General features: G+C 47.2%; 4 protein-coding genes across 4 annotated transcripts; 2 read left to right on the top strand and 2 right to left on the bottom strand.

The window, feature by feature from the left end:
- The first annotated feature begins 106 nt into the window (after positions 1 to 106).
- On the top strand, positions 107 to 2,426 carry snx20 (sorting nexin 20). The gene is made up of 4 exons (XM_076170070.1): positions 107 to 277; positions 480 to 544; positions 1,188 to 1,330; positions 1,566 to 2,426. The coding sequence occupies exons 2-4, from the start codon at positions 493 to 495 to the stop codon at positions 2,235 to 2,237; spliced, it is 867 nt and encodes a 288-aa protein (XP_076026185.1). The 5' UTR covers positions 107 to 277; positions 480 to 492; the 3' UTR covers positions 2,238 to 2,426.
- Positions 2,427 to 2,969: 543 nt separating this feature from the next.
- Positions 2,970 to 4,961, top strand: mphosph6 (M-phase phosphoprotein 6). The gene is made up of 5 exons (XM_076170082.1): positions 2,970 to 3,175; positions 3,499 to 3,611; positions 4,047 to 4,137; positions 4,423 to 4,526; positions 4,676 to 4,961. The coding sequence occupies exons 1-5, from the start codon at positions 3,128 to 3,130 to the stop codon at positions 4,812 to 4,814; spliced, it is 495 nt and encodes a 164-aa protein (XP_076026197.1). The 5' UTR covers positions 2,970 to 3,127; the 3' UTR covers positions 4,815 to 4,961.
- Positions 4,962 to 5,314: 353 nt separating this feature from the next.
- On the bottom strand, positions 5,315 to 7,632 carry hsd17b2 (hydroxysteroid (17-beta) dehydrogenase 2). Its single transcript, XM_076170055.1, has 5 exons — positions 7,204 to 7,632; positions 6,627 to 6,839; positions 6,329 to 6,514; positions 6,065 to 6,202; positions 5,315 to 5,952 (listed from the first exon to the last, which is right to left on the bottom strand). Exons 1-5 carry the CDS (start codon positions 7,457 to 7,459, stop codon positions 5,624 to 5,626), a joined length of 1,122 nt encoding a protein of 373 aa, XP_076026170.1. The 5' UTR covers positions 7,460 to 7,632; the 3' UTR covers positions 5,315 to 5,623.
- Positions 7,633 to 8,184: 552 nt separating this feature from the next.
- On the bottom strand, positions 8,185 to 15,859 carry gpia (glucose-6-phosphate isomerase a). Its single transcript, XM_076137167.1, has 18 exons — positions 15,619 to 15,859; positions 13,575 to 13,665; positions 12,893 to 12,961; positions 12,223 to 12,342; positions 12,043 to 12,126; positions 11,755 to 11,901; positions 11,549 to 11,620; positions 11,417 to 11,461; positions 11,220 to 11,273; positions 11,032 to 11,092; positions 10,799 to 10,842; positions 10,547 to 10,699; positions 10,291 to 10,420; positions 10,099 to 10,175; positions 9,871 to 9,999; positions 9,686 to 9,761; positions 8,823 to 8,889; positions 8,185 to 8,655 (listed from the first exon to the last, which is right to left on the bottom strand). The coding sequence occupies exons 1-18, from the start codon at positions 15,735 to 15,737 to the stop codon at positions 8,532 to 8,534; spliced, it is 1,662 nt and encodes a 553-aa protein (XP_075993282.1). The 5' UTR covers positions 15,738 to 15,859; the 3' UTR covers positions 8,185 to 8,531.
- Between the last annotated feature and the right edge of the window lie 1,846 nt (positions 15,860 to 17,705).

Genomic DNA, 17,705 nt, shown 5'->3' with positions numbered 1-17,705 from the left:
AAGATGCGCATGCTTAAACAGATCTACAGTATGATTGATACACACAAACACACAACACACAAACAGACAACACACACAAAAACGTCATCAGCTTGGCACTCTCAGGTTTCACTTCCCCTCACACCCGTTCGGTCTTCCTCTCATTTTCACTTGTGCATGTTGGTATGAATCCATTTACACGCTGACTTCCTCCTGTCTGTGCTCTTCAGCTCGATGTTTTTGGACAGACTGAGGTATTTTCTTTTGAAACTTTTGAACTCCAGGGGTCCAACTAAAGGTAAGAAGCAGAAAACAGATATAAGAATGGAAAGTGTTTTGTCTTGATTCTAGTAAACATGAACAAAATACATGAACATGAACAAAATACACTCTGCAATTCACTCAAATTCAAAAATACAAAATTCAAAGTCCACAAAAGAAATGCAGTTTGGATATGTACGTTCATTTCCCTGTGTGTCTCTGTGTGTGTTGTGTCGCAGGGATCCAGGTGTGATGGCAGACTCAGAGTGGGATCCTGAAGACCCCACAGGTTCTGCTTTCCACGGTAAAATCCACTTTCAACTCTGTTTTGTAATGTAACGTGTTGTAATGTAGGTCTTTTTTTGCGGTGAGCTGAATTTCCCTAAACCTGTCAAGCAGTACTTTGATTTCCCAGAATGCCTTTCACCAAACAGAGCAGCCTGAGCTAAATCGGCCCAAGAACCAAAAGAGCATTGAGAAATACCTGTGTTGATTTGAAAATGTGACATGCTTATTTTATTTTATTTTATTTTTATTTTTATTTTTATTTTTATTTTTATTTTTATTTTTATTTTATTATTATTATTATTATTATTATTATTTTTTTTTTTTTTTTTTTTTACACCTGAAAAGCTGAAGTGAACTGTAAACCAAACTAAGGTGGATATTTGAGTCAATATTCTAATAAGAATGTATCTATTTCTTATATTTTACCCTCAGATTTTAAAAACATTTTTAATTTTAGTAGAATAAAAGCAGACAGGGGAATCAAATTAGGAAAAACAAATCTAACACTGCCTGTTAAAAAAATGATCTGAAGGCCTCATTCGCTGCTCAGAGCCACAGTTTTGCACTGCAGCTGTTAAAGTTGAATCTAAGTTCAATGAAAAGCTAAATTTCCAAAATGACTTCATCACCTAAATGATTGAATATTACATCCGGAGCAGATGGAGAACCTGGTTGCTCCGGTTTGACCACCAAAGAGCTGCAGCAGCAGCTGAGGGCGGTGAAGCAGAGAGAGCGACCGGTCAGGCTGCTGTTTGAGATCCCATCAGCTCGGGTCATCAAGAACACGCTGAGCAAATACGTGGTGAGAACCTGATGCACATTAGCAAGAGGATTCAATCTAACACATTCTGGCCTAATGTGTTTCTGCGGCTCAGAACTGATCGATCACGGTTTTATTGTCTAGTCCAGGTGCAAAGGGTCATGACCTTACCTCTCCATGTTCAAACTGTTGTGTACCTCTCCATGTGGATGCTCATGCTGCTGTGTGTGTGTGTGTGTGTGTGTGTGTGTGTGTGTGTGTGTGTGTTTGCTCTCAGGTGTACGAGGTGGTGGTGATGCGCTCTGGCAGCTTTGACTCCAGGCGCGTCTCGGTGGAACGCCGCTACAATGACTTTTCCCTCTTTCACCACAATCTGCTCAAGGAGTTCAATGAGGAGCTGGAGGATGTGGTGCTGCCCAGGAAGCACCTGACCAAGAACTTCAGCCCAGAGATCATAGCAGAGCGCCGCATAGAGCTCCAGGACTACCTAGCTAAACTCTACGCCACCCGGTGCGTGCGTTACTCACAGCACTTTGCTACATTCTTCACTGAGCAGGAGCAGCGGCGTGCGCACAGTTTGCTGCGAGCCGGACAGTTTAAGCCGGCTCTGGAGCAGCTGCAGACCGTTCTAGAGATCCAGGAGAAGTTGGCGGCGTGGCAGAGCGCCACCCTGCTCGTGCCAACGCTCTGCGCGCTGGCTGTTTGCTACCGCGACCTGGAGGACGCAGAGCAGGCATTTGCCGCCGCTCACAGAGCTCTGCCCCCCCTGAGGCGCTACGGCCTCAAGAACTACAGAGCGCCCCTGCTGGACCTGCTGGTGGATGTGGGCTACCAGCTGGGTAGGCCGGTGGCTCAGCTACAGGAGGAGCTGACGGTGCTGAAGGACGCAGAGAGAGGCCTGGTGTCCTCCTGCTCCCTGAAGGAACTGGTGGTGCAGGAGTTCATCTGAGGTCCAGGGCAAAGACATGAAACGTTGCACCGATTCGTTGATTTCTGTGGTGGTGTCTTCACCGCTACGATTGCAAGTTGTAGTTAGTTTTAAGTTAAACCCACATAACTCCTAATGTAACCTAACTCCTAACATAACTAATATAGTTTCTGTGTGGAGGTGGCGCTCTGAATAAAGTCAATAAAAAGACATGGCAGCCTGTCTTTGTTTATGTTGTTACATCGGGCTCAAGGTGGAATGTTTGTTCATGAAAAAGGAGAAGAAGAAGTTCCTCACTTTCTTCGCCACTGAATGTCTCAAGAAGGACAAGGAAGTAGGAAATAAAGAAGGACATTAAGGAGGAGTCAGGGGAGGTGAAGGATGATGTCACAGTGAGGAGGAGGAGGTCAGGATCTCTCACTCCTTCTCGCTCTCTCTCACATACACACACCCCACCCCTCATTCACCTGACATGCAACACATCCACAGTTTTATTGATTATCCTAAATTGTTTTTTTCATAGATACATAGATAGATAGACAAATAGATTAACTATCATTAAAGGTATTATTATTATTATTATTATAATTATTATTATTATCATTATTATTATTATTATTATTGTTATGTGTGTGTTGTGAACAAAAAAAATCCTAAATTCAAAACTCATAATATTGCTGAATGCAGTCAAAGGCGTTCTGTGAGGCATCGATGCTCTCTGCGGTAGATTCCCCAGCCTGCAACTTTATTCTTTCAGCTCGGTGCTCTGCTGCTTCTGCCTGAACGGAGCTGAGCCTCAGCTGCTTGTCTCGTGCGTGTGAAGACGCGTAGCAGTTAAACCTCCCGGCCTTTAGTTTAGTTAAGTTCAGTTCAGTTTAGTTTAGTTCCGTTACTTTGTAAGTCGCTCCATCATGGCGAAAGACTCAGCGAAGCTTTCTAAGAACGTGTTACGCATGAAGGTGGGTGGAGACACGCCGCGAACTTAGCTGTTAGCATTAGCATCTCACAGGCGCACGTCAACAAACCAACACGTGTACAGTTTTACTTTACGTCAAACACAAACAAGCTGTCGACTATTATTAAACACAGGATTTACATTTATCTTTCTGTCATTCCGGCGCACAAACGAACCACCAAGCAAACTTGTGTCTCACATATTAAACACGAGCTAATGAAGACTCTGCATCAGAAAATATGTGAAGTTGCCGATTTGTCAGCATGTGTCGTTATTGATTCGTCGCCTTGTTAACTGATCGTGATGTTTGTTCCGATGTCTCCACAGTTCATGCAGAGAGGTCTGGACGCTGAGACCAAGAAGGAGCTGGAGGAGGACGAGAGGAGGATCATTAGTGATGAGCACTGGTATCTGGATCTCCCGGAGCTCAAAACCAAAGAGTAGGTATCCCAGTGTGCACATCAGCAGCTCGTGATCCATCCCAGAGTAGACAGATTGATTTACTGAGAATAGTGTCTTTTTAAATCAACACACTGGGTTGAAGGGTGCTTGTATGCAGTCATGTGTCAGGCTCAAAACTTATCAATCAACCCTGTCCCAGTTGACACTCACATCAGTTAATTTATGAGCTTAAAGTAATTGTAAGTAACTGTCTGAATGGTGATTATTCTTATTTATAATAATATTTGAATGACACGCTGTAGAGCTTTACCTATGTGGCTGGCTCAGGATTTATCAATCAAAGAGCGAGGGTCTTCAGCTGCGTTTCTCTGGACCGAAGCTTCTTCAACTCCGGCTGAAGCTGCAGTGGAAGAAGCTTCTGGAATCATCTTCACACACGCGTGTGCTCACGTTCCTCTGCTCTCCTCCTGCAGGAGTCTGATCATAGAAGAGAAGAGCTTTGTGCCCTGTGAGGACCTGAGGTACGGCCGGATGTCCTTCAAAGGGTTCAACCCGGAAGTGGAGGTTTGTTTGCTTTCAATGAATCAAATCTAAGTGAACCAAAACTTAGAACTTAAGTAAATATAATAACAGTAATACATTAATTATTATTGATCAATATTCTTTTGTTGTGTGTAAACGTGAGGCGGTCTTCCTCAGCGAGCCTTCATCTCTCCGTGAGTCGCCTTCATCGCCTGCTGAGAGGAAGTCGATCTCTCTTCGTTGTTGTTTTGAGCGCTTAGCGTAAGTGTGTGTGTGTGTGTGTGTGTGTGTGTGGAGCTGCTCACGGTTCTCACTGTGTCGCGTCAGAAACTGATGGCCCTGATGAATCCAAAGGACGAAACGGAGAAGGTGGAGGAAGAGGACGTCAGGAGAATGCAGACGGACGTCACGGATGAAGAAATGGCACGGAGGTGAGGGTTTGTGGTGAATGACAGAGCGACCGTCATGGTTACAGCTGTGTGTGGGTTGTAGAGTGGCGTCTCCTCTCCTGAACTGTGACAGATTTGAAACTTTATGGTTCCTTATGAAACAAAATTTCCTGTGTTTTGTTCCTCTTCAGGTATGAGAGTTTAGTCGGTAGCATGAAGAAGAAGTTTGCCAAGAAGCGTGAGAGGACGAGCATGGAGGAAGAGGAGGACGTCAACCAGAACGTCCCTGGAACAAACACAAAGAGAGTCTTTATGAAGCCTCAAGACTGAACGCAAGAGCATCCTCTCTCTGTTCAGGACTCTTAATGAGGCTTGTTACAGATGTTTGCATAAACATCTGTGTGCTGATGTGTGTGTGAACAGCTTTTTAAAGTTGATTGGATGTTATACATCCTTTTTTTTTTTTTTTTTTTTTTTTTTTTTTTTATATATTTACAAAAGATGTATCTGAGCTGCTGTCAGGTGTTTTTACAGTGTGTGTGTGTGTGTGTGTGTGTGTGTGTGTGTGTGAGTGTGAGTGAGAGTGAGGGTTCCATTAAATGTTTGGCCCAGTGAGTCAGATCCAGTTTAATCACTTTGATGCCTCTATTGATCTTATCTTTCACTCTGATCATGGTTTGGTTTTGGAGCTCAGTTTGTTTGACTGAAGGAGTTTCATATTGTCCCTGCGTCTTCTGTGTGTTGTGTCAGATGTACACACTGACTGGTTGAACATGTGTCGCTTGCTTTCCTCCTGCAGAAGGAAAAAGCAGGAAAAATTCATAATCATAAAGTGTTGAACAAAGGTTTTGCCTGAAGATGGAAATTTTAATTCTTATTTTTTTATCTCAAGTAACTTAAAGCATTTTCACATCTGTGTTTCTGTGACTGTGACACAGACTGACTGGCGTCTTTTAACCTGAGATAGGATCAAATCACTCCAGCAGAATGTTGCCTCGGTGCTAGGCTCAGAACTTATCAATCAACCCTTATTCCAACACGCAGTTGGTTTTTAGATGTTTGACTTTAACAGTGAACTTGTAGGTGATGGGGAGCAAACCAAAGTAACCCTGGAGTCTCAGTGTTGAGTTCCTCTCAGCTCATTGCAGCGCTGCAGGTTTGCTGTCAGCGAACTTGAAACGCATGATGATGGCGTCAGTGAGCAGTGTGGGCGCGTGGCGGTGAATGAAGGGGAGGAGCCACGCTAGGCTCCCCGGGGTGTACACGGCTCTGGGCTGCAGCGACAGCAGAGCGTCACACATGTCGTCCAGCACGGGCCTCAGGTCAGGGGTGCAGGCTGACCCCACCCCGATCATGCTGCTGGACAGGGCGGAGATGTACGAGTCCCCATAATCCTCTCTGGCCTCTGAGGAGATGCCGCTCAGGATCTCCTCTCTGAAGATCTCCATCGCCTCGCTTCCAAAGAGGTCTGAAATGGCAAGCAAACAGTCACTTCCTGTCATCTGCAGCATCAGAAACCACAAAATCTTTACAAGAAAGCATCATGTAGTTCTCCATGGTAACAGTGGGATGGGACGTACTGGTTCTGAAGCCTGAGGGTTGTATGGTGGCGACTCTGACTCCCCAGGGGTCGAGCTCCAGTCTCATCACGCTGGAGCAAAGTCTCAGCGCCGCCTTGGATGCTCCGTAAGCAGCTAGTGACACCATGGGCAAGGCACCTACAGGAGCAGGGTTAGGTTCAGAGCAGATCTGACTCTACTGAAATGTCTCTCAGGATTGGTAGTAAAGAGGTTAAGACGTATCCGCAGTTTGTCTGTTTGGATGAGCAGTCAGTGTTTGTCTACCCGCCATGCTGGTAACATTGACGATCCTTCCTCTGGACCGCCGCAGCAGAGGGAGGAAGACCTGGCACATCTGCACAGCGGCCAGGAAGTTGACGTCCATGCAGCGTTTGAACACGGCGATGGGGTTGATCTCTGCGTCGGCTGGGCAATGGAGGATCCCAGCGTTATTCACCAAACCCCACAAACCTGCCGGACCAGGAGGAGGAGGAGGGAGGAGGAAGAGGAGAGTGATGAGAGTTTGTCTACAATGGTGTTTTCCTGCTTTCCATACCGCAGTGCATGCTGGGAAGAGTCTCACCTGCCTCCCCGACCTGAGCCTGCACGTGGCGGTGAGCTCGCTGTATCTGTGCAGCGTCGGTCACGTCCAGCTGGAGGACCTGCAGGTTGTGGGATCCTCGCTCCCTCAGCTGCTGAGCTCCAGGCCCGTCCACGCTCAGCACGCCGGCGAACACCGTCGCTCCCATGTCGCTCAGCCGCTTGGCCAGGGCGTGACCGAAACCCGAGTCACAGCCTCGGGATGGAACAAAGAGGTTCAGTGAAGCAGAGCAGAGCGGCGGGACGGAGAACATAAGAACCAGAACCTGAAGACTAAAGACATACTGACAGGTTCAAGAGGATGAGATCAGTCACATGGAAGCACACGACACTGAAACATGGTTTAGATCAAACAGATTCAAGAGAACAGAGAATAAAAGCTCAAAATGGAGGCCTCAACAATAACACACCTGTAGAGTTTGCTTAAGAATCAAACACACTCCTCACTACCTGCTTAAGCATGCTGACTCATTACATCTTATTACATTATGGCTGATGCATTTGGGGCGATTGAGATGTAGTTGTGTCTTAGTGTGTGTGTGTGTGTGTGTGTGTCTCACCTGTGATCAGCACGGCTCTGCCCTGTGCAGGCAGCAGCTGGCCTCCCCCGCTCAGGCTCAGCCAGTTCAGGCAGAGGCTGCAGCACAGCAGTGCCGCCCCGCAGTAACCGGGCGCCGCGCCGAAGCACACGCAGCACCCGAGGACCCCCAAGGTGACGGCCCAGTATCCAGAACGCCGGACCCGTTTGAACGTACGCACAGCAGTGTAAATGTACACAGCTGCAGCTATGACACACAGACAGACACACAACTCCATGTTTCTGCCGTGTGACAATGAATTATTTAAACAATGATGCCTTGATCGACTGCTAATCCACCGCGTGAAGCCAGATCCTGGGCCAAACCGCCACTGTTAGGTTCACTAGTCAAAGTCTTCAGTCATTGAGGAAGTGCTGGCAGCCTGCAGAGCTGCTCCCTGCCCTACAGACTCTATCTGCAGATCAGCTGGCTCAGAGCGCTTATGAGCTTCTATTGTTTGCAGTCTGCAGACACAATGGAGTTTTACTGCTGGACTTTACCTCATGAAAGATGTGAACCAGGAGTTTGCAGGAGAAGTTTCCACAGACTGATGATCTGCTCCTCAGTGGACACTTGAGACCTTTAGGTGTATTTTACTGAAAATATTAGTTTACTTTGCTTGACGTTTACTTGTGCCAGCTTCCACCAGGCTGTAGTTTCACTCCTGTGTGGAGGGAGTCAACAGATGAGCGTCTTGTTGGAGGGAAAAGTCTTCCTGTGCCTCTAGTGGCTGACGAGCTCCACTTTGAGAACCCCAGATGAAGTCTAGAGTGATGTTAGATTTGACTGAAGGATGAAGGAGGCTGTTGTGGTCCTGTGAAGGAAGAGTCAATAAGTGATATTGCTGCGCGAGTGTGACTCAAATTATTTGACATTTTTCACGTTTACTGCTTTTATTGCTACTGGAAGTAATCTTATGTTGTCACATTTCAGCTCACACGTCAAGAAAACACGACACCCACATAAAGTGACAAACAGGACTTTTATTTTGAAAATCAGTGCTGTTAAAGTGTGACCACGATGTCACCGACAGTAAATTCTGCACATTTTTTAGAGGGAGATCTTATCTGATATTTCTTTTCAGGTCGCACGCACACACACACACACACACACACACACACATACAGACGTCTACATGTCACGATGAATAGATTAACCGATTGACAGACAGGTGATCGTCACAAACATAAAGTGCTCCGTCTGACGGGCCGCGACCCCAGAAATAGATGCGTGGAATAACTCAGCCAATGAGACGACGACACGGTGAGGCAGCTCAGGTCGCCCGCTCCTCTGACCAACGGGAGAAAGAGTTAGGCAAAGTTCTTCTTGAGGAAGCTGATGAGGCCGTTGGTGGATGAGTCGTGGGTCGTGACCTCAGAGTCGCCCTTCAGCTCCGGCTCGATCTGCTTGGCCAGCTGCTTCCCCAGCTCAACACTGGAGCAGAGAACAGATAAACACCAGATTAGGTTTAACCTGCTGACTACTACAATTAGTTACGCTTATTTTGTAACCAAGACCTGTGATTAAGACTTAAATGTTTTAAAATATAACAGATCTGATGACATGTGACTTTAATAGGGCGAGGAAACCGAGCCACTTACCCCCACTGGTCATAGCTGTTGATGCCCCACATGACGCCCTGCACAAAGATCTTGTGCTCATACATGGCTGGAAAAAAGAAATTACATATTTAATTACATTTTTATTTTTTTTAATGATTATTTATAATGATCCATCTGAGGAAAATGCCGCTTTTAAACTCTCCACATGCAGGACTTCTTCTTCTACGGTGCCCATTCTGGCCAGCAGCATCGCATAGAATACATTTGTTTTTTCAGTTTTTATTATTTATATTTTAGATCCAACAAAAGAAATATCAGCACCACTTTGCTCTTAAGTGAATGTCTAAAATAAGAGAAAAAAAGATCTTCAATACAAGGCAGAATGAGGCGTTTGTTGCTCAGAGCTTCATTATAAATAAGACACTTAAGTTTGCTTTCTTGGATTTGAGCCTCAAAATCAAGACACTTTGTTTTATTCTTTGTGGTTGGTTGAACTTGAGCCTTGTAAAGAAACTGGTTTCCTTGATGGTGGTTTGGTGAGATAACAGTGTTGAGGCGTGTCAGAACAGCTGCTCACTCAGAGTGTGTGTTCAAACACACACACCGAGAGCGATGAAGCGTTCAATCAGACTGACGCAACACTCCAGATCTGTGTTCTGATCCAGTGACTCTCGAGCTTTACTGGTTTAAGCTTGAAATATTACAAATAATCTGCGAAAGTAAAGTTCCCCTTAACAGCGTTGACTTCACTTTCAGACTCACCTTGTGTGAAAGAACAGTGACCTCTAGTGGTGAGTACAGTTTGAGCTACTTAACATAAGTGACTATAGTGTAACTTAGCCTGTGATGCATTATATTCCCTGTGACAGAGAAGTGCATTGATTACATTCACACACACTCACCAACCAGAGCTCCCAGCATGAAGGGGGTCAGCTTCTTAAATACAATGGAGTTACTGGGCTTGTTCCCCTCGAAGACCTGAGAGAGACGAAGAGCAAAGTGTCAGATCAACTCTCCACACGTACAGAGGTTAAAGTCACACTTCACCCCGTCACCAAACAGGAAGCTGTCATGGTCACGGTCTTACTTTGTGAGGCAGCAGCTTCTCCAGAGCTTCTCCCTTCATGCCTCCGGCCTCCAGCTCCTTCCGGGCCTCGTCTGAAGTTTTGCCCTTCATCAGGGCTTCTGTCTGAGCCAGGAAGTTGGCTGCCAGGATCTGGAAACACACGATGCATCACAGGAAATGGGTAAAGCGTGTAACATGATGTTTACATGGAGCACGTTGTGACAGACGTGAGGGCAGAGTGGGCGTTACCTTGTGGTGAAGGTTGTCCCTGATTGGGTGCTGCGACTGGGCAGGAATGAGGAAGTCTGCGGGAATCATTCGAGTGCCTGATGGAACGCAGACGTGTCAGAACCTGAACTCTTACAGGAAACTTCAATGTACCATATCTTAGAGCGATAAGTTGGCAATTCAGCAGAAACAGGAAGTTGTGTGAGGCGTTACCTTGGTGGATGAGCTGGTAGAAGGCGTGCTGCCCGTTGGTCCCCGGCTCGCCCCAGACGATTGGCCCGGTGTGGTAGTTGACGCGGGTGCCGTCACTGGTGATGTACTTCCCGTTGGACTCCATGTCGCCCTGTGGAACACCAACAGGGAGGAGAAACAATTACATTACCATCTGATACCGATTCGCCATTTTAAACCAATCAGTGCACCGATACCATCCTGAGAACAAACCCGCTCTCTGTGACGTCACACACACCTGTTGGAAATAGGCGGCGAAGCGATGCATGTACTGGTCATAGGGCAGCATGGCGTGAGTCTCCGCCTGGAAGAAGTTGCCGTACCAAATGCCAAGCACGGCCAGCAGGACGGGAACGTTCTGTTCCATGGTAGCGCTGCAGAAATGGTTATCCTGAGGAGGACAAACGTCACGGTTACACCAGACGCACCCTGGACTCCCACAAAAAAGTGTTTAAAATGGAGGGCGGAGGAAAGTAGAGGATGTTCCTACCATCCAGTGAGCGCCGGAAAGAAGCTGCTCGAAGTTCTCAAAGCCTGATGAATGAACCAACACACACACACACACACACACACACACACACACACATAAGAGGGTTGATGAGGAGAGAGGATGACCTCACTTTGGTTACATTCACATGCTCTTTGTTACTTTACGTTCACACTGACAGAACTGATCAATACACTCATCAATACCGCCCCTATGAGGTCATGTTGGGTACGTACCAACGTGCAGCGCGATGGACAGACCGATCGCCGACCACAGAGAGTAACGACCGCCGACCCACTGAGGACAAGCAAACACCACAGCACAGAGTCACTCCACCAATCAGAGCAGAGGAAACGCCTTCAAACGTGGATGCAGTATATATGCATGTATGATGATGATGATGATGATGATGATGAACACTCACATCCCAGAACTCAAACATGTTCGCTGTATCGATGCCGAAGTCCTTCACTTTGGCCTGCAGAGGAGAGGAGAGGAGAGGAGAGGAGAGGAGGAGAAGGGGAGGAGCTGAGTGAAACTGACCAAAAACAACATCTCTAACATCTCTGCCTTTAGCTTGTTCCTCAGTGATTGCGTAATCGTCTACATGTGGACACTCACTGCGTTGGTGGACAGCGCCACAAAATGCTTGGCGACCGCGGCTTTCTGCAGGAAACACACGGGAGAAAATAGAGTTCATGGATTTTGGAGATCGTGCATCGACAATGAAAGCGTCTTCAGGAGTCCACTCACGTCTTTGGCCGTCTGCAGGAACCAATCCTTGGCAGACTCTGCGTTGGTGATGGTCTCCTGCGTGGTGAACGTCTAAAGAGATCAGACAGAACAAAGTGAGTAAGCAGGCGGAGACACGAGCCGGCCGACGCCACGGTGAAGCAACGCAGGCCAGACCAAGCAGCAGCCGGGTTAACATAGACTTAGGCTTCCCCACGCGCACCCACCTTGGAGGCGACGATGAAGAGCGTGGTCTCTGCGTTGAGCTTGGCCAGAGTTTTGGCCATGTGTGTTCCGTCAATGTTGGAGACGAACCAAACGTTGGGTCCGCCGGCTGAATACGGCTTCAGGGCCTCCGTGATCATCAGTGGACCCTGAACGCATCACAGCATCACAACGTCACAGTCAGTCACCACATCAGGACGCTCAGGTCTCATAGAACGTCGACACACTGACTACATGGATGCAATTCCATGAAAACAACACCAGGGAGCGTAAAAAACCCGCAGACTCACCAGATCTGAACCGCCGATCCCGATGTTGACCACGTCCGTGATGGATTTCCCGCTGAAGCCTTTCCACTCACCGCTGCGCACTCTCTGTGAACACCACAGGGCAAAGGTCACCACCTGTGTGTGCGCGTGTTTGCTCTGGTGAAGGGGCTTGTGTGTGTGTGTGTGTGTGTGTGCGCTCACGTGAGAGAAGGCCTTCATCTTGTCCAGCACAGCGTTCACCTCCGGCATGACGTCTTTGCCGTCCACGTTGATGGGTTTGTTGGATCGGTTACGCAGGGCGATGTGGAGCACGGCACGGCCCTACACACACACACACACACACACACACTTATTGATTTCTACTACAGATTCTGTCAATGTCTAACCACTATAGGATCCACAGCTTACATAACATTAGAGTCAGGAGCTCATGTTGGGCTCTCTGGGACTTCTGATGGGGATTTGTCTTTAACTTATGACAGAATAAGGAATTTAAAAAGTCAAAGAAATGATTTGATGAAATCAGGAAATTGTTGACAGTTTTTTTCTTCTCTCATGGATGGGTGCATTGTTTGTGACTGCATCAGGTTGTTGATGCGTCAGTGATGCGGTTACGCAACAGCATTGCATCATGACGTGTGTGTGTGCAGGTTCCCCGAGTGTGAATGATTAAGCAGGACACACTCATTGCGCTGGAGGATCCGATGCATCAGTGTGTGAGCAGCTTTTGTCCGGGTGCATCCACGGCTCGCTGTGTGTCGGCAGTCACTCCAGATTAGAACTGAGAGTTTTCGGGCCTTGTGTCTTACAGTGACTGTGGTGACCTGACGTTGACCTCTGTGTGTGTGGGTGTGTGTGTGAGCGTCCGTACCTCGGTGAAGTTGATCTTCTCTCCAGTGAACATCTTCTCTCTGGCCTCCTCCACTCCCCTCGACTTGGCCTGAAACATCAGATAAGCACACATGTCATACGTGTTCAACTTCCTCCAGCTCATATCTCAGGTCTCGCGTGAAACGTGAGCTCAGATTACAGCAACAATCTGCCATGTGTGACAAAACCCTGGACTGTTCTTTCTGTGGCAATGCTTCCTTCTGGCAGCGTGAGGGGGAAGTGATGGTTGGTTTGTGAGAGAACGTGCTCTGGTCGTGTTTCCACATTCCCACAGGTGTGAACACCACGCTGGAGAACAATGCCAGCACCCAACACACACAAAGCTGCTGTTACAACATGACGGTGGTGTTGTAATCTATTTCAGATAGGAGCAAAATAACGTACAGAGGCTCACACAAAGCTGACTGGAGACGGAAACTGTTGGAATGTGAAAAGAGTTTGGAAAATCTCCAAACAATGTCACATGATGTTCCTGGACTGCCTGGAGGCCGAGATAACTGAGGTCAAGAAGAGCTTAAGGTTGATTAGAGGTGACAGCTGGTACAGCCTGTGTGTGTGTGTGTGTGTGTGTGTGTGTGTGTGTGTGTGTGTGTGTGTGTGTGTGTGTGTGTGTGTGTGGCTAAAAGATAGGAGGAAACACGTCTGCAGGGAGTGTAGGTTACCATGGCGAGCAGCATGGCCATGACTTCCTGACTGATGAGGTTTTTGGAGTAGTCCAGCAGGATTTCTCCATCGTCCGTCTGCAGTGTGGTGCTGCGGGACACAGAGTTAGCAGAGTGTTAGCTGAGCGTTAGCAGAGCGTTAGCATCTTTCTCTCAGTGACACAACATTTTTCTGCGGCCGCATTTCTGTGGCCAGCGATCCACGAGGTCACTTCCCCATTCCACTCTCATTACACAGAACCTGCTGAAGTGTCGCAGTGTGTGGCATCGAATGAGGAGCAGACATGATACACAGATGAGCAACAAAGAAGCTTCAATTTAGAAAGTTACAGATGAAATTAAACGACATGGAGCCTCCATAGTTCTATTTACTGCATTTGTTTTTGCATGTATAACATACAGAACACTATAAACACTGGATGAGTGTATGGTTTGCTGATGTGCAGTTGTAATGTGCTTCCCTGGGTCGAGGGCAATTTGAATTTATATTTCACACATTCCCTTTGAATATGAGAGCATTTAGAGCACAGGAAAGGGAAATAAGGGACAAAGTGTTCAGACTTCTAAGGATCTGTGAGGATATTGAGTTTGCTGGAATTTACATTTATGACTTGTTCGACTATTGATTTAGATTTGTCTGTATTTTTGCATTGATATAGATTTTACACAGACATGTACACGGTGTACCAGAGCAGATGGACACATTGAATGGTCCCTGTGCTCGCTCCTGATTGGCTGAGGCGTGGCAGGAGACGCACCGATGCAGCCGCAGAACAACATATCACATCACATTGTTCAACAAACGCGCGCCTCGAATCTCTTGGCGATAAGTGGAAGATAATTAGTAAACAGATGTGTATTATTGTAATGACACTCGTATACCGCCGTTGTGTCATGACGTGTGTGTGTGTGTGTGCGTTATTAGAGGATGTGTCGGTTGGCACGTAGGCACGATGATGTCACTGCACTGGACGGAGAGCAGGAAGCTCCTCAGACCTGCAGCTGCACTGTCATGCACCCCAAAGCTCACGGCTACGCTCACACAACGAACTTTACATTACAACTATAAATAAGACGCGTAACGTGAGTGTAGACGGGCCCCGGGGCCGCAGTGGCACGATGCGGCCATTTTCGGCCCCGCCCCCCCGGCTGACTCGCCTCTTTCCGACTGTCAGACTCGCCAACAGGTTCATCAAGTAACCTGTTTCCCATATATGTTTCGGGACGCAAACGCACCATTGCTCGCCCCGCTTCCTCCCTGTGTGATGTTATAAACTGACCTGGTGCTTAATAATGAAGTTACAGACGAGTTAGAACATATTCATTAAACTGAGGGGAGATTATAAACAAATACTGTTATGAAACAACGACTGCGGCCACGTACACACACACACGTCCGATGGACCAGCGGTATCGTGTTGTTGTTAGCTTGGCGTCACAAATAGACGAGTCAGAAAGCATAAAGGACATAGATTTGAGTGGCTCTAAACTTAATTCGACATCATTAGACGTGCAGCATTTAAACTCCTGCGTGACTCGCCTCACACACACTCAAGCACACACACTCACACGTTATCTCGGAGGTTTGCTCGTGTTGCGTTTATGGGCCCTCTGACATTAGCATCTCAGCTAACACTAGCCTGCTGTTTAACTAAGTCTGCATCCGGTTCGGCGCCTCGTTTTCGTCTAAACAACAAACATGTGCAAAAGTGTTAAAGTCAGAATAAGTTCGGTTGTTTAATTTACATTCTCAACCTGTGAAGTTACTGTAGAAAAGCGCCGACTCGAAACGGTGACCTTGTATCTCAGACAATTACCGAGAGAGACGTTAGCGTGTGTGGACGGAGACAGCAAACGCTGCTGTAAACTTTGTGTAATATCGGATCAATAACTGCACTTTTACTTTTACAAAACGATCCGATGGTGGGCGTTTAGCGGCCCTCACGTCCGGGAGCTAACACGCCACTCCCGTCAGCATCTTGGCCGAGCCCCGGGGCTCCGTGTCTGACCCTCATCAGTACCAGCTTCAGTGTCGCTTCCTAACCTGAACTTGCTGAATCGCTCCTTGTCGGACTCGAACATCTCCCTCATGTTCAGGTTCCCGGCGTTGGCTTTGTACCACTGCGCCAACCGCTCGTAGTTCGGGTCGCTTGTCAGAGCCATGGTGGTCACTGGTGATACTGGTAGAGGTCCGGTCCCTTTCAAACTGGTCCCAGAGTGGTACTAGTGTCGGCGGTGTTCCGGGTAGAGATGAGTAGGAGGAGGCAGGCAGGATGGAGTGGAGGTGCTGCGGTTATGTGTGCACACAAAGGGGCGAGGGCTCCGAAATGCTCAGCCAATCAGCGCAGGCCCCACGGCTTCACCCTCTGCCAAACTCCTCCCAGTCTTCTGACAACTCCCACCTGATGAAGAGTGACGAAGAAGGGCAACATTGTACAGTTGCAGTTCTCCAGAGAACAATTGCAGTTTGTGGTGAGCTCAGGAAATCAGTCCTGGAGGGAGGTATTGATCAGCCACCTCATGTTTATGGCATCAAGGTCTGATACAGCAGAACATGTTTACATCAGTGTCCTTCAGATGTTTCCTCAAGATATGGAGAAGTGTTGTGATGTCTTCAGAGAACTTTTGTCAACCGAGGTCTCCAGAAGATCTTCGGTGTGAAGTTTGAGCTCATGTGAATGTGCAGACAATCTGTTTTCCTTGTTTAGTAAAATTGGGAAAGTAGAATTTAAAGTTAGGTTGAGTTCTCAGTGAAACAGTTAGGATTTTATTTAGACATCCACATATGCAGGGAGATTTCGAACTACTAACACCTTGATCAGTAAGCCTCAGATCCACTTCAGCAAAGCAAAGTTGGACATTCCACTGTCCTCAGTGTTTGCAACAAAATGTTACATCAGAAAATTAGCTTTGAAGATTAACACATCAATGTTTGTGACACCAAAAAAGACATAACAAAAGAGAGCAGGACACAACTTAATGAACAACTGTTTATTATTTGCTCTTAACAAAAACCCCAGTGACCCCACTGAGGCTCACAGAGGACGCTGCCATGCTGGGTTCAAAGATAAAACAAGTGGCTGTGACTCCAGAGAAGTTTAAAGGAAGAGCAAAGCCACCTCCACCTCCGCTCTCCGTCTGCCACCGGCCTCTTCTTTTATTGCATCAATAATCTCAGCAAATCTCAAAAAAATAGTTTCATCCAATTATGTGGTGACTGAAGTGTGTGAGCGTCGAGTGGCGTTGCTTCCGTCCTTACACACCAGCAGCAGTCAAAGTAGAGGGCCTCCTTTAATATGGAGGCACATTAGCCGCCCCCTCTTGCCCCCCCTTCCCCCACAGCTCCTTCAGGCCAAAGCCCCCTTCACTCACACAATCCTTCGACTCTTCCTTCAACTCAGTGGTTCTCAACTTGTGTGCCTCAGAGAAAATGAATGTGCCTTTAACCAAAATGCAGAGAGCACCAGTTTGCATTAGGCTGTATACTTATTTATCCACCATAATAGCACAGAATAAGGTCCAATGCATTTGAATAGTTTGCTTCCTGTTGTATCAAAATCTACAAGTCTGCAGCTTTTTCAGTGTCGCCACAACATGAAAGAGTTGAGAACCACTGCTGTGACCAGGCAACGTCATTCTGAAACGTTTCCACAAGGTTTCGTCCCGACCTGGCGCCTGATTAAGGTGCCACGTTAATGTGGACATGGCAAAGAAAGTGAAAACATTTCAGTAATGTGGGACATCTCCACACACGGCACAATGCATCCAGCTGCAGTGCTGCAGCAGCAGCAACAGCTGTTTGGGACCTGCAGTTCTCTGCACGGTGCTGAAGGACAGGCTGAGCTAACATGCATGTGCTGTCCTGAGACATCCACTTTGATTGAAGATGGATGACAAGAAAAAAAGTGCTGACACACTTAACTGATTGAGAGGAAACTAACTCAGTTCTATCCCATTAGAAATGAATGACCTTTACATTGAGTGTTGCTCTGTCAGAATGAGTCAGTGTAAACATCACCTTTGCCTCTGGTCATTTCTTATGACTTGAATTAAACTACTGATCAGTCTCAGCCTGTCCAGCATGTTAACTTTAACCTCAATCGTGTCCAAACTGCAGGCCCAGCACTGCTG

This window comes from Genypterus blacodes, unplaced genomic scaffold (genome assembly GCF_046128005.1).
Source record: "Genypterus blacodes isolate CSIRO-AG114 ecotype Tasmania unplaced genomic scaffold, CSIRO-AGI_Gbla_v1 ptg000015l_1, whole genome shotgun sequence".
NCBI lineage: Eukaryota > Metazoa > Chordata > Actinopteri > Ophidiiformes > Ophidiidae > Genypterus > Genypterus blacodes.
This window is presented reverse-complemented; position numbering and strand designations above follow the sequence as displayed.

Excerpts from the sequence above, each read along its gene's own strand:
- snx20 (XM_076170070.1), top strand. The coding sequence starts at position 493 with ATGGCAGACTCAGAGTGGGATCCTGAAGACCCCACAGGTTCTGCTTTC. Across the intron at positions 545-1,187 it reads CACAGGTTCTGCTTTCCACG|ATGGAGAACCTGGTTGCTCC; the intron begins GTAAAATCCACT and ends CATCCGGAGCAG. Across the intron at positions 1,331-1,565 it reads ACACGCTGAGCAAATACGTG|GTGTACGAGGTGGTGGTGAT; the intron begins GTGAGAACCTGA and ends GTTTGCTCTCAG.
- mphosph6 (XM_076170082.1), top strand. The coding sequence starts at position 3,128 with ATGGCGAAAGACTCAGCGAAGCTTTCTAAGAACGTGTTACGCATGAAG. Across the intron at positions 3,176-3,498 it reads AGAACGTGTTACGCATGAAG|TTCATGCAGAGAGGTCTGGA; the intron begins GTGGGTGGAGAC and ends ATGTCTCCACAG. Across the intron at positions 4,138-4,422 it reads GGTTCAACCCGGAAGTGGAG|AAACTGATGGCCCTGATGAA; the intron begins GTTTGTTTGCTT and ends GTGTCGCGTCAG.
- hsd17b2 (XM_076170055.1), bottom strand. The coding sequence starts at position 7,459 with ATGGAGTTGTGTGTCTGTCTGTGTGTCATAGCTGCAGCTGTGTACATT. Across the intron at positions 6,840-7,203 it reads CAGAGCCGTGCTGATCACAG|GCTGTGACTCGGGTTTCGGT; the intron begins GTGAGACACACA and ends TTCCATCCCGAG. Across the intron at positions 5,953-6,064 it reads ACCCTCAGGCTTCAGAACCA|ACCTCTTTGGAAGCGAGGCG; the intron begins GTACGTCCCATC and ends TTGCCATTTCAG.
- gpia (XM_076137167.1), bottom strand. The coding sequence starts at position 15,737 with ATGGCTCTGACAAGCGACCCGAACTACGAGCGGTTGGCGCAGTGGTAC. Across the intron at positions 12,343-12,892 it reads AGAAGATCAACTTCACCGAG|GGCCGTGCCGTGCTCCACAT; the intron begins GTACGGACGCTC and ends GTGTGTGTGTAG. Across the intron at positions 11,274-11,416 it reads TGGCGCTGTCCACCAACGCA|GCCAAAGTGAAGGACTTCGG; the intron begins GTGAGTGTCCAC and ends TCTCCTCTGCAG.